Source organism: Mucor mucedo, assembly GCF_025094135.1.
Source record: "Mucor mucedo strain NRRL 3635 chromosome Unknown EV154scaffold_102, whole genome shotgun sequence".
NCBI classification, from domain to species: domain Eukaryota; kingdom Fungi; phylum Mucoromycota; class Mucoromycetes; order Mucorales; family Mucoraceae; genus Mucor; species Mucor mucedo.
Window position 1 is genome coordinate 136,326 of NW_026252386.1, and position 15,252 is coordinate 151,577.

Below are 15,252 nucleotides of genomic sequence, written 5' to 3' on the forward strand. Positions count from 1 at the left end.
CCTGATTTAGAAATTCGGGCTTGATCACCACATGCTTGAAACGTCCCGTATCCTTTGTCTCCTTTTCTTTTTGGGCGTTTTTTCTCAAAATGAGATCATACTCATCGAAATGTTGAAAGGCGCGACGAGCCTAAAGACGAATTGATTTAGTATGTATTCTATTAATAGGAATACACTCATATTGTATACCTCATTTGTGCGCCAATGGGGCACCATAACCCGCAAGCGTGAGTTTTTTTCGGTCATCCCTATTTCCGAATCCGTGCTTTCCTCGTCACTTTGGAGTTGCTCTATCAAGAGCTTCTCTATGTCATCACCATAAGCATCTCTCATTTTTTTGCCATACTCCTCGTTGACCATCACGTTTTTTCTGTGCTTGCATTTCTACAATTATATTAAATATTAACCTTGGAAACGCCTTGCATATTCGTAACTTACAGAAATTCTTCTTCCCTTTCTTGTACTTTTCTTATTTTTTAAAAGCTTTGCTGCGGGAGATTGCTTTTCGTTATCCTGCTTACGGCGAAAGACATTTCTGATCTTGTTTTGAAGATCGTTGTAGGTAATGGATTCCGTCCAGTTCTTTTTGGTTGACAATGTGATTTGAGCACCAACAAAATCGATAATATTTTTAGTTATACGGGTGTTCTCTACCGTCATAAATGCCTTAGATAGGTTCCACTCCAGATTACCAACCTTCTGGTTAGCAATGGACGTTTTAATCCAGGCCTATAATTACAAGGTAGATTAGATATATGAACGGTTCTCTATTCTTGGTGACATACCGACAAACTATTGTAAAGTGCACCCCCTATTTGGAAAGGAGGTACATTTCCATTAGTCAATGCGGGGGTAGCTGAAGAAACAGCAGCTTCACCGGAAAGAATAGACAATATTTTGTCAATTTTATCTTCCACCATGTCAAGTCGTGCCCTCAAAATTTCTCCGGTAACGATGGCTTCCTTGACCTCATTTTTTATACTGTTCAGATCATTTTTAATTCCTGTTATCTGAAAACATTTTACAAAGGCACCAACAGTTGCTGAATCATCTCTGCTGCTTAATTGCGACGTATTCATGGGAGCAATAGATACCATATCTTCTTGTTGAATATTGTCTGTCACCGACGAGACGGAGCTACTACGACTTCTAGTTGCTCTGTTAGGCAAAGAAGAATATCTTGAAGAGGGGTTGGTAGGTCTAGTCATATTTAGAATAAGTAATTTCTGGATGAAAAACGTGAAATAATCATATATACACAGATGAGCTCTCATTCAATATTATGTTTTTTTGTGATATTCCAATTGGGACCGAAACTGTGTATGACCTTTGGTACCTGACTAGTATAAATGGACTTTCAATTTTTAGGGTTTAACGTGATTTTTATTGACAAACATACTATCAAGTCTTTTAAGTATTATTCCACTCATGCATATTACGAAGCATCAGTTGCCTCCGGTGTAGAAGAAAATATAAAAGAAGGAAACAATTATTTCGGCTTTTTTAATATCTTTTCTTTCTTTTTGTTCAAACTTTCTAAAATGTAATGCTTTACTCCCATACTTGTCATGCCAAATTTTTTAACCATATATTGCTTTATTTTAGTTCTTTGAAATCCAAACATGCATATCTATTATAGGCTATCATTTGGACGTATTTCTTAGGTGCACTTTAAATGTTTTTTATATCAGCTTAACCACCTCTATTCCCGGACCATTAAGTCAGTTTAACAGTAGGTACACAAAAACAATATCTTATTAAGCATACCCGTATCTAATTTTTTTCAAAAGGTTATGCAAGCTGTAAAAATACAGGAACAACGCGACTGCTCTGCGTAATTAATTCTAATGCTTGGCCGTAGCGAATTGCGCTGGTTTACTCTACTGTGAGGTCTGATACGGGAAATACTTAGACAAAAAGATACATAGCGCTGTTTTTCTACTATTTCTATAATAAAATAAAATAAAATAGAATATACTTTCCTCATAATATTCCCTTATACATCGAATAATTTGCTATATGCAACGAGTAACGTTTATGAAACCTTACCCTTTTGTGTATGTGTGTATATGTGTGTATATGTGTGTGTATGTGTGTGTTTTTGTGTGTTTTTGTGCGAGTAGTGTAGGATCAACCCTGACAATTCCCGAAGCGTTAAATACAAATGTTTATAAAGACCTCAAAAGTAATAATAGATTAAGCTTTTAGTTTCAGATACATGAGATCATTCAGTAATTAAGTTATTTGTTTAGCCACGATTTGCATCGTTTGTTTATTTGATGAATTGCATAATGTACAAAGTTTGAAGTTCCACAAAAAAAAATAACAATTGTCATCGGAGAACGTGATGTTTGCATAACTTTAAATAGTTGCTTGCAGCTTACATCACAAAATGTGTTACTACAAGATTTAAAGTCAACCCATCCCCCCACTATATTCAAGTTAAGCAAATTCGATTGTCAATCTTTGCATGGTATTGTTCCACCCGACAGAAATCACTTTGTCGGATTAATGTCAATTGTTTGGTTGGTATTGACCCAACCGATACCAAAACTGAGACATAATTGACTGCACGAAATTAATCTTTTAACTATGTGTTAGGGACAGCCATTTTTGTAAGAAATAGGCAGGGTGCGCATAGTCGTAACGTGGGATTATAATACTTTAATAGACACCAAGAGGTCAATATAACTTATCGTCTTGAACTAGATACAATTTACTACAATCAGCATATGATAAGCCAGTATGTGTGTATCACAGCTTACTTTCAGCTTCTCATTTGGCCTTTACCTTGATAATTCTGCGTAAGATCAGGATTAAACGAACTTAAAGGCGAAAGAATGATAATAGAATTGTCAAAAAAAGTTTAAATCATTTAATATGCATTTGATCGTAATTGTCACACTTTTTTTTATTGTATATTCTTGTTTCCAGCTCTAAACGATAGCCAAATCACAGATCTTACGCTGTGACCACAGTCACTCTGGCTGTCCCTAAGAAAATTTGACTGTTCCCAAGAGACCCGATCTTCCGAGCATGGTCGAACGTTGGTACACCTTGAACTCCAAATACTTAATCCGCTACACCTCCCTTCCTACTGATTCTTTCATCCACAAAATAATTCAATTAAACACAAGATACAACAAATTAATTCTAATCAAAAACAAAAATCCCATCTACCAGGCCCTAATACAGGATACCAAACATATACCAATATACACAAAACTTACTCACAAAATCTCCTCTTACAAGTCTAACGCAATCATCAATTCTTCGGAAAAAATGTCACAAGGCTGCAGATCTGATATAAACTAGATCCAGTTCTGACAATTCCCGTGACTGGAAAAGAACGTAAACAAATCCTTAGGTGACGCATGAATTGGTTACCTGGTGGAAAGCGGCATTGTCACTGTGGAGGTCAAACGAGTCGAAATCACTTGTTTGTATGCCCAGCAATACCAGAAGCATATTGGGAGCACATTCAGTGTGGTTTTCACAACAATTCAACTCCATCGACGCGATTCTTAAATCCCTTCCATCAAACAAGCCCAAGTTCATCACTGAAAAACAAAATCTAATAATCAAATGGCAACCTCTCTGGACTGATCTCCTCAACATTCTCTTCCTCGCTGACCAGATCTGTCATAAGACACTTGAAACTTTTGTCGATGAACCCGATCCAGGTGTTCTCTTCTACAAGTGGATTATGGAATAGTGCATTGTGACAAAAAAAAAATATATATAGGGCAAAAAAAAAAAAAAAGAACCCTCTTACACACATCACTTTCCCCCGCTATTTACTACGTCACTCAATTCCGCTCTGACACTAGTATTACTCAAACTCTAATCAAAATCTCATCAAAATCTCATCAAACTCACATCAACCAATCATCACGGACCAACGCTTTGACCTTTTGACTTTTCATCTCGCAACCCATTCATGCAAAATCGACAGCCTAGCTGAAATTCAATTCGAAATCATGCTAATCTGTCAAATTGATCTTTTATTTACTATTTTATGATTTACAAACAAACCCTTTTCCCTTTTTTTTAATTTTCCACCTTATAAGGCTATAGTTTTTAACAACACACTCCATAAATACTCATATTCGTATCCTCACTTTTCCCGCTGAATGGGATCTTGATACAATATTTTAATAAGCGATTATTAATAAACTTCTAATGTTAAGACTTAATTATGAAGACCTTTTTTAATGTCTGCACAAAAGTGTATGTGCCAATTGTGAAGCACTGGTTGAAATAAACACGACCTCAACTTTTGATGCCTTGTGACACTCCCAATGCAGAAGACATCTTAAATGGGATCCGGGTATGTATCTTATGAACATCAATCAAGTCTTTGTCTAATAATACCTCTTTTAAGCCTCTCTGAAATAATTTTACATCTGTCTAAATCTCTTTTTATGGCTGTCCAGAATATATTTGCATCTGTCTGCAAACATTTTATAGTTTGTTCAAACCCCCCCCCATTGTTTGAATTTACAGTTATAACACTGTAATTGAAAATACAATGGCCCCCACTATATTTATACCCTATCAACATTATTTTCTTCATTGATTGGCAGCTCACACCCGTCAAGATTACTAGAAATTGCTGGAAAATGTTTGAATTGTTGTATCACTCATAGTTACAAAACAGTTGCGAAAGAACTATTGAAAAAGGTCTGTCCATATGTTACTTATATTTATACCTAAACGAGGGAGTGGAATTATTTCTTTACGAACAGTATTGATCATTCTCTATTTTTTTTTTTTAAAAAAAAAAAAAAAAAAAAAAAAAAATGAGTACGGATTTTTAAGGCTGATAATAGAAGGATCAGATGGAAACGGCTGCAACAGCAACAATGATTTCATATTTCTATCTTCGCAAATTAAGTAAGTAGCTATCTACACAACCAAGTTTGTTCGTAAAACGTACCTCTTTTTTTCTCTCTTATACTTATAATTGCATTTAATACAAGTACTTTATTATAAAGTGTATTTTTAATTATATATTCAATTGCTTTCCGGTCAAATACTTCCCTTCTTCTGCTAATTATTGGGGAGGCGGAGATATCATGCACCGATTAATAATACGTGCTACATCATTCTTTCGAACTACACTTCCAAACCTAACTAGATAACAATGCTTACCTTTAAAAAGATAAAACTGACTTGTTTATGGCAATAAATATATTGAATAGTAGTCATTTGTTTCATAACAAGGTCGGAAAAAATTTAATGCTGATATAGACTACTTTGATTAAATGCTTTGATTAAAAAGAGGATGAAATACGTGACTAAGCAGTATAAAATAAAATAAAGCTTACTTGAACTGAGGAAAATCAAATATCCTTACAGGTATGAAGGATACAGGTAAATACTAAGAGTTCTTTAAATACAACGCAAGTGCCATGAAGGGGGTGGCGGATAGAAAAAAAAAAGCGTTTAATTTGAGTAAAGGCGCACCTAATTAAGAGTGACAAATAAATAAGGTTGCATTTTTTTTATGAGCTTAGAATGAAGCAAAACTTACATACATTTTCGCAGTATCCTTTCTTATTCTACAAAAAAAAAAAGGTAAAGCGACTTTGTTCCTTGTATGAATAAAACCAGTTAATGTATAATTTCGAAACATTTATTAGCAAAGTGTGAAAGTAGTAACACTAAAAAAGTTATCAAGATAGATGAAAAAACAGAAGCATTACGCTTTGCACTGATGCCGAAAGCACTGAAGAGGTAAGTTGGGGGTAATGAAGAAAACAAAAGACATTACAATATAAAGTTGAGTTTTGAAAGCCTTATTTACTTGGTGACTATATTTAGCCTATGTCTCCCTATCAGTAGCAACTAGCATTCTAAATTAATTTGCTTGAAAAATCAGAAACCAAAGTGAGCCCTTACAAATTCCAAGCTTTTCTTCCTTTTAGCGCTTCAACATCGTTGGGTGCTGCCACAACAGACCTTCTTTGCACCAAAACCAAGAAGCTCTGAGCTACATTCACAGCAAAAACCACTTGTATGAAATACTTACAGACACTTGTCATTTCAGCTGTTTGTGTTTTCGTACAAAATTATTGACACTAAAAACTCTAAATATATATATATATATACATAATAGTAAACCCCATACAACAATATGCAATATGTATTGAATATGCTTTTTTTAAAAAAAAAAGGCTACATTCTGCAAAAAATTAGTGAAATAACAAACACGCAGGGAAGTAAGTAGTAGACATAACAGATTTTGTCTGCCTGAGACTATTCAAATTTTAAAAGTCATGCCAAGCCACCCAACTGGGCAAGCTGCATTCCACTCAAAGGGGACCAAAACTGGAAGAAAACCCAGTCGCGCTAAAGGCGACTCTCAAAAGAGTAAGAAAATCTGTGGGCCGGGAAAAGGCTGGATTGCAATGAAAAGAAGGGCAATAAGGAATAAAAAAAAAATCTGAGGGGGGGCAGAAAAAGGCTGGGTTGCAATTACAAGAAGGACAGTAAAGAGTAAAAGATCTGAGTACAATCTTCAAGCGTGAAAAGGCTGGGTTGCGTAACTCATTTCCCCTAATAAGCAAGGCTTTACTCGTTGAACAAATTTCTTGAGCTTGTTATCAATTTTATAAGCACTTACTTTTTATATGCGTATACAAATGCGTTATTAGTATATAATGCTTTCGGTTAGATCACCAATAGCTTTTTTAACATGTGCTCAGACACTCTTTTCATGTCTAGCTGTATGAAGTTAAAGTGACCATTTCTCCCTTTAAAATAAGTTCATCATTTACATCAGACCGTCCATCACAGACCCGAAATACTAAAAAGAAAAAATAAGGCACAATGATAGACGCAGGTACAGTGTCGTGATTGAGGCTATATACTTAATATATGACTCGATCTACACTTCTTAAATCTTCAATTTGATAATCCTAAATATATTTCTTATCGATACTTTACATTAAATACTGATCATTTACTTTATGTACAGGCTTGATCTCATATCATCCTTCATACAAGTATAAGGCATACTCATTTAAAAAATAACATTAATATGAAAACAGATGAAAGTTACATTAGCCACAATGAGGTGCTACAGCTACCTTTATTAAGAACTACAATTGCCCCTGAATATTGTGCTACAAGATATGCACAGTTTAAGGATGAATGTTATTGTTATTGTTATTGACATCTCATTATGGTCTTTCTTTACGGGATCATTACATCCGAGTACTATCTGGATAAATCTACCCACAATCGTCATCAGCCTGTCTGTTATTAAGGTCTGAAATTATGTGCATGTAAAGACCACCTTTTATTTGTTTAAATCTTTATCAATTTCCACATACAGCCACTTTCAAATTTCTGGGTCATTTAGGATCGGGTACCTTCTGGCTATCCCAAAGAGTTGGATTTTTCAAGAGGCCCTGTTACACGCACTGGAAATAAACCAAATGTAAATTTCTCATACGCTACTTGTCGGATTGTGTCAGTTATTCATAGTTGAGATAAGTCTTTTAAAACTATTTTATTAGACTCATGAACCCCTCCTTCATAGTTTTGTTCTTTTGGGTTTTGTGATACCTTTAAATTCCTGCTCAATGCCCAGTAACATAGTCAGACGCGTGCTTTTTTTTGTTTCCATTACTGCTCAAAAGAATAATTTCTGTACTGAGCTCGTAAACGTTTATTCTCAATAGTTTGAGTATGAGAACCCCCCCCCTTCCATTTTTGGCGGTTCTTGCTTTAATATAATAAGGGTAATTGCATTTACAATTGTCCTTTTGACGTTGACGGTTAGTGTCTCAAAGCTATTTTCGAGGGCAAAGTTTTTAATAAAATTGGTAGCGATTTCTTTGATGGCATTGTATGTTAATGTTGGCAAAAGAGCAGACACTTTCAAAAATTTCAAAATTTATTTTGATTTCTAGAGAAAAGAAGTTGTTTCATTTTTACAGAGTGTAAGGCAATAAAGGGACAGCCACTACAGCATGTGATCTCTTGGGAACAGCCAATAGGTTTCCGATTCTAGGCTGTGGCTACGCTGGCTGTATCTAAGGTGTAATTTCCGGCACAACATCTTTCCGGAGGAAGGGCCCACTGTTTACTTTGCGAAATATCTTTTTTTTTTTTACTCTTACAAGAATAAGGATAACAATATCAATTAAAATAACGTTTAAAGCAATTTGTTCCCAGCCGTTTTTAGAAGAGACTCAGTGTGTTTATCACACACAGTCTACCGAAACCCTCAAAACCTTGACCTTAACTTTGGTTGGTCATTGACGAAAGAGATTTCTATAAAAAGAAAAGAAACCTACAGAATACGAAAACAATCACCGTATCGTAAAGCGCTATTAAATGCCCTAACTTTTTTTTCCAATATACTTGCTGACCGCCTGTCGAAATTGCTTGTATTAAGAACAGCAACTGTCATAACATTAAGTTATTAGAGCTTTTGTGCTTTCAATTTAAAGATCCCCCTCCCGCCGCAAGCACAGTTTAAGTTAACCAAAAAGAGAAAAGAAAATAAACAAATTCTTCTTTCTTTATATACAGATTTACATCTGTTGCCATTCTTTTACAGTACACCCTGTGAGGAAACTTTTAACTTAATTCACATTCTCGAGATTACACCATTTTGGCCCAAATCCCTTTTATATTCTCCCGCATCAATCCCTCAAACTGTTTACAGTAGACATATATGTTTATTTTTATTGGTACCTCTATTACTTTTCAGCACCTTATTTTCTTATTTCTTGTCATCCTCATATTCTCAAGCCAAAGCATACCTCTATTTCCTTGTATACTACACCCTTATCCACAAAGTATGCTCTATGTGTCGTATTCATTTGCCCTCTCGTGTTATACTTCTCATGTTATACTTGATCTCGTATTCACCTTCTGCTTTTCTTTTCGTGGATTTGCTGTATTTTGATCGCACTAATACTTTCTGACCTTGTCTCTCTTGCTCTCCTTTGTCTGATTACACCTATTGTACCTCGTGTTCCAAATAAATAACTCGTAAAAGGAAGACCAGCCTTCAATTCTTTCAAGCCTTAAGGAAATTTCGTCATTATCTTCATTGTCTACAGACAGCCTACAGCAATTGCCTATAATTCCAAACTGTCGTTTGGCGATCCTTTCCCAAAGATCATGGTATCTATCATGAGAATTAATTGGTCGTCCGTTGCAGTTATAAGTTTCCTGATCTCAATTTCCAGTTGCTGGTTTTATTATCACGGCATTAATCCACTAGTCTAAACCAGCAGGCCAAACATTTATCAGAATGAAGGTCAAATACCTGATAAATGGTACAAGATGATTTAAACTGTGGGAAGCTTAAAACGAAATTAGAACAAAAATAAAAGCGAACCCCCATGCCTGTATAATTACCTGTTTAACCTGGTTTTAAAGGTGGCAAAAAAAAATGGAAAGCTTCCTACACTTTTTCTTGCGAGATTGTGGGGAAAGAAAAAAAAAAAAAAGGTGCGGTTTTTTTTTTTGATTTTTTTTTCAGCTGTTGAAAAACCTTTGTTATACCCAGAAATGTCTAAAGCAGAAGGACTTTGTCGCGTTAAGAGACCTAGCTCTCTATCATAGAAACAAAAACTGCAAACGCACACTAATGCTGTTCGTAAAAAGATCTTGTACGCTCTCTTGGGATGATGGTCATTCCTTAGCCATTTTTTGCGCGGTGTACAAAAATAGAAGGAAACGCAACGTTCAATTTTTAGCCTAATATGCTGTGGCCGATAAATACGCCTGTACGACTTGATGACGTGAAATGGCTCCAGCTACACCTCACGTCGTACATTCCACCTTTTCAATTTTTAGGTGCTTATTTTTATTCTTTCACCAAGAAGACATTCAACAAGCGTAAGTCTAACAAAAGGCAAAAGCAACAAGGGAAATAAAACGCTCCAATACCTTTTCCGTTTCCATAGATAACGACTTTCACCATTATGGATTAAATCGACACAATTTTTCCCTCTCTTCTGAATTGAACCACCCTACTACGAATGATGGACAGTGCTCAAAAGACATAGACAGCCCACATCAACAATAAATGAACAGCTACAAAATAATAACATAATAAAAGCAAAGAAAGATTTGAATGAGTTCAAATCAAATCCGGAGGAGGTTCCTGCAAAACCTTTGGTCGTAGTACCTTTATAACCTATTTATACTTGAATCATGTGTGATCAACAGGCACAAACACACTAGTAGGTTGTCAAGATGTAAATCGTTTGAGGTGAGTTATTTTTTGTGTTAAATGGGATTGGGATACTTATTCTTTTATGAATTCGTCCTAATCAAAATTCCGTCCCAATCCTTGACATAATGCCAACAACATGACAGCTACCCATACATCGATTTATCACTAAAGCATGCGTATGGCTAAAGCAGAAGATTGGACTTTTATATATAAACACTCGTAGAAGATGGCATAAATTTTATTTCATCATGTTATCTGGAAGTTTATTTATCTCTATAAAGATCAATTGGTGATTAGAACATTTAATCAACCGAGGAATTCCGTATTAATTAGCCGTGATTTAAGAACAATAAAAATGGATCGCTCTTAATTTAATGGATATAGAAAATGGAAAACATACACGGGTATTTGGTGGTGAAGTAGTATATGTGAATGGTAAATTATACGCCACAAAGGAGCAACAAGGATGTTAATAATCATAACTATCCAGTGTAAGCCAATTTATGCATCACAAAAAAAAAAAGCAGAAATCACATTTGACGAGGTTGGAAGTTCATTTCATTTGACACATGTATTCATCACCGAACACAGAGTTTGTGTGTATAATTACCGGGGAAAAGAGAGTGTCGCTGTCTTTAGATCGTCTACCATGTCCTTTGTACAACAAGTCTTTTTTATTTTATTTTTTCTACAGTATTATCAGTCTGATTATCAAGAGAAAAAGCAGGGTCTTCAAAGTGTTCTTGTCCTTTACTTCCTTGAATTATTGCATCGGTTACATCAAATGCAGTTGAGTTGGGTTTCTTTTTTTTGTAATCTCAACAGCAAACAATCGAACCTTATTTATATTTAGGTAATGTGCTTCTCCATAATTAATGGCTGTCGGTAGGTTTAACCTTGATCGACTGCTTTCCAGTTTGGTCACAATGATAACTTGAGGGTTGATTGCTTCATCAAAGAAAAGATCAAGTGTATTCTTTTTCTCAACCCGTGAGTAGTCTTGAGGATTCAGCTACTGAGAAAAAAAAAGGAAAGCTCAATTTTTTGATGCGATACATCACAGAAATTTTGTATATGTTACCTGTCGGATTGTGTCAGTTATTCACGGTTGAGATAAGTCTTTTAAATCTATTTTATCAGGCTCATGAAACCCCTCCTCCAAAGTTTTGTTCTTTGGGTTTTGCGATACTTATAATTTCCTGCTCAATGCCCTGTAACATAGTCAGACGCGAGCTTTTTTTTGTTTCCATTACTGCCCAAAAGAATATTTTCTGTACTGAACCCGTAAACGTTCATTCTCGATAGCTTGAGTATGAGAAACCCTCCTTCCCCTAGTTTTTGGCGGTTCTTACGTTAGTATAATAAGGGCATTTGTATTTGCAATTGTTCTTTTGACGTTGACGATTAGTGTCTCAAAGCTATTTTCATGGGCAAAGTCTTTAATAAAATTGGTAGTGATTTCTTTGGCGGCATTGGGTGTTAATGTTGGCAGAGGAGCAAACACTTTCAAAAGTTTCAATTTCTGGAAAAAAGAGTTCGTTTTATTTTACAGAGTGTATGGCGCCTAAGGCACAGCCGCTAGACTGTGACCACGTTCACTTTGGCTGTATCTAAGGTGTAACTTTCGGAGAGAGGCCGTAAAATAAGCTCACTGTTTACTTTGCGATATATCTTTCTTTTTTTTTTTTTTTGCTCTTACTAGAACAAGGATAGCAACGGCCGTTCCCTAGCAAACATTATTTTCAAAAACAAACCGCTCAATTTGTGAAAAAGAATAGCACCCCCAGTATAAGTCTATCTTATAATTATACTATACTCAGGATAGCGATGTGGCCTATGTACAACCAGTGAATTAGACATGATAATTTAGTAATTAGCAATACTATTTTAAGTAATGTCACACTTGTTTTTACTTTTTTGTAATATATACCCCCCCCTCATAAATTTGGCTGGTAAAAAAAAATTGTTTTTGTTCCTAAAACGTGAAGAATTTGCTTGGAAACGGCCAACATCAATTAGAATGACGGTTAAAGCACTCATTTCCCAGCCGTTTAAAAGAGACGCGGTGTGCTCATCATAAAAAGTCTACAGAAAGCTTTAAAACCCTGACGTTAACATTGGTTGGTCATTGACGAAAGAGAATTCTATAAAAAGAAAAGAAACCTACAGAATACGAAAACAATGACCGTAACGTAAAGCCTTATGTACGTGCTATTAAATGCCCTAACTTTTTTTTACTAATATGCTTACTGACCACCTGTCAAAATTACTTGTATTAAGAACAGAAACTGTCATAACATTAAGTTATTAGAGCTTTTGTGCTTTCAATTGAATGATCCCCCCCCGCCTCAAGCACAGTTTAAGTTAATCAAACAGAGAAAAGAAAACAAACAAATTCTCCGTTCTTTATATACCAATTTACATTTGTTGCCACTTTTCTATATTAAACCCTGTGAGGAAACTTTTTACATAATTTGCACTCTCGAGATTACACCCTTTTGGCCCATATCCCTTTTATATTCTCTCTCATCAATCTCCCAAATATTTTGAAATATATTTACAGTAGCCAAATATCTTTGATTTTATTGGTACCTCCATTACTTTTCAGCACATTATTTTCTTACTTCTTGTTCTCCTCATATCATCAAGCCGAAACATACCTCTATTTCCTTGTATAATACACTCTTATCCACAAAGTATTCCTTATGCGCCGTAATCATCTCCCATCTCGCATCATACTTCTCATGTTATGCCTGATCTCATATCCACCTTCTGTTTTTTTTTTCGTGGATTTGCTGTATTTTTTATCACACCGATAATTTCTGATCTTGTCTCTCTGGCTCTCGTTTGTCCGATTACACCTACTGTACTTCTTGTTGCAAATAAAAACCTCTTAAAGTGAAGTTCAGCATTCAATTCTTTCATAATCCTCAATGAAATTTCATCTTTATCTTCATCGTCTATAGACAGCCCACAGCAATTGCTCATAATTCCGAACTATCGTTTGGCGATCCTTTCCCAAAGGTGAAGGTAACTATCATGAGAATTTGTTGACCATCTATTGCAGTTGTAAGTTTTCGGACCTCAAGATCAAATTGCTGGTTTTATTATTACGGTGTTAATCCACTAGTCTGATCAACAGGCTAAACATAAATCAAAGTGAAGGCCAAATACGTGATAAGCGGTTTAAGATGTTTTGAACTTTGAAAAGCTAAAAACGAAATTAGAAAACAAAAATAGCGAGCCCCCGTGCTTGTATAATTACCTGCTTAACCTGGTTTCAAAGGTGGCATGACATTGGAAAGCTTGCTACACTTTTTCTTGCGAGATTGTGGGCGAAGGTCGGGAAAGAAAAAAAAATAAAAGAGGTGCGTTTTTTTTTTTTTTTTTTTTTTTTTTTTTGTTAGCGCTTGAATAGTCAAGTCACAACAGGACAGCCATCAGGCAGTCTTCAAATAATTTTACGAGCTTTTGAAAAACCTCTTTTATACCCAGAAATGGCTAAAGCAGAAGGACTTTGTTGTGTCAAGACACTTGACTGTCTATCATAGAAATGAAAACTGCAAACGTGCACTAATGATGTTCGTAAAAAGATCTAGCACGCTCTCTTTCGGATGATGGCCATTCCTTAGCCATTTTTTTGCGCGGTGTACAAAAATAGAAGGGAATGCAGCGTTCAATCACTAACCCATGGCACTCCTGATGCTGTGGCCGATAAATACGCTTCTCCGACTTTATGACGTGAAACTGCTTCAGCTACACCTGCACCTCAGTTGGTATATTCTACCTTTTCAGTATTTGGAGAAAGTTCTAGGTGCTCATTTTTAAACATTCACCAAGAAGATATTCAACAAGCGTAAATTCAACAAAGGATAAGACCGACAAGGAAAGAAAATGCACCAATACCTTTTCCGTTCCCATGGATAACGACGTTCATCAATCGGTATGTGTTAAATCGACGTAATTTGTTCCTCTCCTTTGTATTTATCCACCACTACGCATGATGGGTATTGCTTAAAGAACATAATATCGACACTGGATGGACAGCTACACAACAACAACATAAGCAAAGCAAAGAAAGATTTGAAATTCCTGCAAAACTTTGGCCGTAGCACCTCTTTGACATATTTAAACTTGAATTATGTGTGATCAACAGACATATACACACTAGTAGGTTGTCAAGATATAAATCATTCGAGGTGAGTTATTCTTTGTGTTAAATGAGATTGTGATACTTACTCTTTTATAAAGCCCTCCTAATTAAAGATCGATCTCAATCCTGGATGTAAACCCTATAACATGAGAGCTACCCATACATCAATTTATTACTAAATCATGCATATGACTGAAGCAGAAGACTAGACTTTTATATATACACTCGTGGAAGATGGCATGAATTTATTTTATCATGTTATCTGGAAGTTTATTTATCTCTTTAAAGATCACTTGGTGATTATGACCGATGGATTCCGTATTAATTTACCGTGATGTAAGAACAATAAAAATGGATCGCTTTTAATTTAGTGGATGGAGGGAATGGAAAACATACACGGGAATTCGGTGGTAAAGTATTATATGAGAATAGTAAATTACACGCCACAAAGGAGCAACAGGGATGTTTATAGTCAAACTATCCGGTGTAAGCCAATTTGTGTATCACAAAAAAAAAGCAAAAATCATACGTGACGATGTTAGGAATTCATTTCATTTGACACATGTATTTATCACCGAATACAGCGTTTGTGTGTATAACTACTGGGGGGAAAGAGAGTGTCGTTGCCTTTACATCGTCTACCATGTCCTTTGTTAATCATGCGTTTTTTTTTTTTTCTTATGGTATTATTAGTCTGATTATTAAGGGAAAGAAACAGGGTCAAGTCTTCTTGTCCTTTACGTCCTTGATCATTGTATCAGCTACATCAGATACAGTCGAGTCGGGGGGGGGTTTAAAAAGCTTCAATAGCAAACAATCAAACCTTGTTTATATTTAAGTATTGTGCTTCTCTATAATCCATGGCTGTCGCTAGGCTTAACCTTAATCGGCT

General features: G+C 35.5%; 3 protein-coding genes across 3 annotated transcripts; 2 read left to right on the plus strand and 1 right to left on the minus strand.

The window, feature by feature from the left end:
* Positions 1 to 7,045: 7,045 nt before the first annotated feature.
* On the plus strand, positions 7,046 to 9,252 carry EV154DRAFT_554525 (uncharacterized protein; the record flags this gene model as incomplete). Its single annotated transcript, XM_051605200.1, has 6 exons — positions 7,046 to 7,146; positions 7,343 to 7,447; positions 7,751 to 7,858; positions 8,174 to 8,334; positions 8,548 to 8,866; positions 9,084 to 9,252. 6 exons carry the CDS (start codon positions 7,046 to 7,048, stop codon positions 9,250 to 9,252), a joined length of 963 nt encoding a protein of 320 aa, XP_051454043.1.
* A 1,508-nt stretch (positions 9,253 to 10,760) lies between these two features.
* Positions 10,761 to 12,502, minus strand: EV154DRAFT_484930 (uncharacterized protein; the record flags this gene model as incomplete). Its single annotated transcript, XM_051598700.1, has 5 exons — positions 10,761 to 10,851; positions 11,560 to 11,729; positions 11,907 to 11,933; positions 12,218 to 12,292; positions 12,458 to 12,502. 5 exons carry the CDS (start codon positions 12,500 to 12,502, stop codon positions 10,761 to 10,763), a joined length of 408 nt encoding a protein of 135 aa, XP_051454044.1.
* Positions 12,503 to 12,956: 454 nt separating this feature from the next.
* On the plus strand, positions 12,957 to 13,758 carry EV154DRAFT_484931 (uncharacterized protein; the record flags this gene model as incomplete). The annotated part of the gene is made up of 3 exons (XM_051598701.1): positions 12,957 to 13,105; positions 13,174 to 13,237; positions 13,615 to 13,758. The coding sequence occupies 3 exons, from the start codon at positions 12,957 to 12,959 to the stop codon at positions 13,756 to 13,758; spliced, it is 357 nt and encodes a 118-aa protein (XP_051454045.1).
* Between the last annotated feature and the right edge of the window lie 1,494 nt (positions 13,759 to 15,252).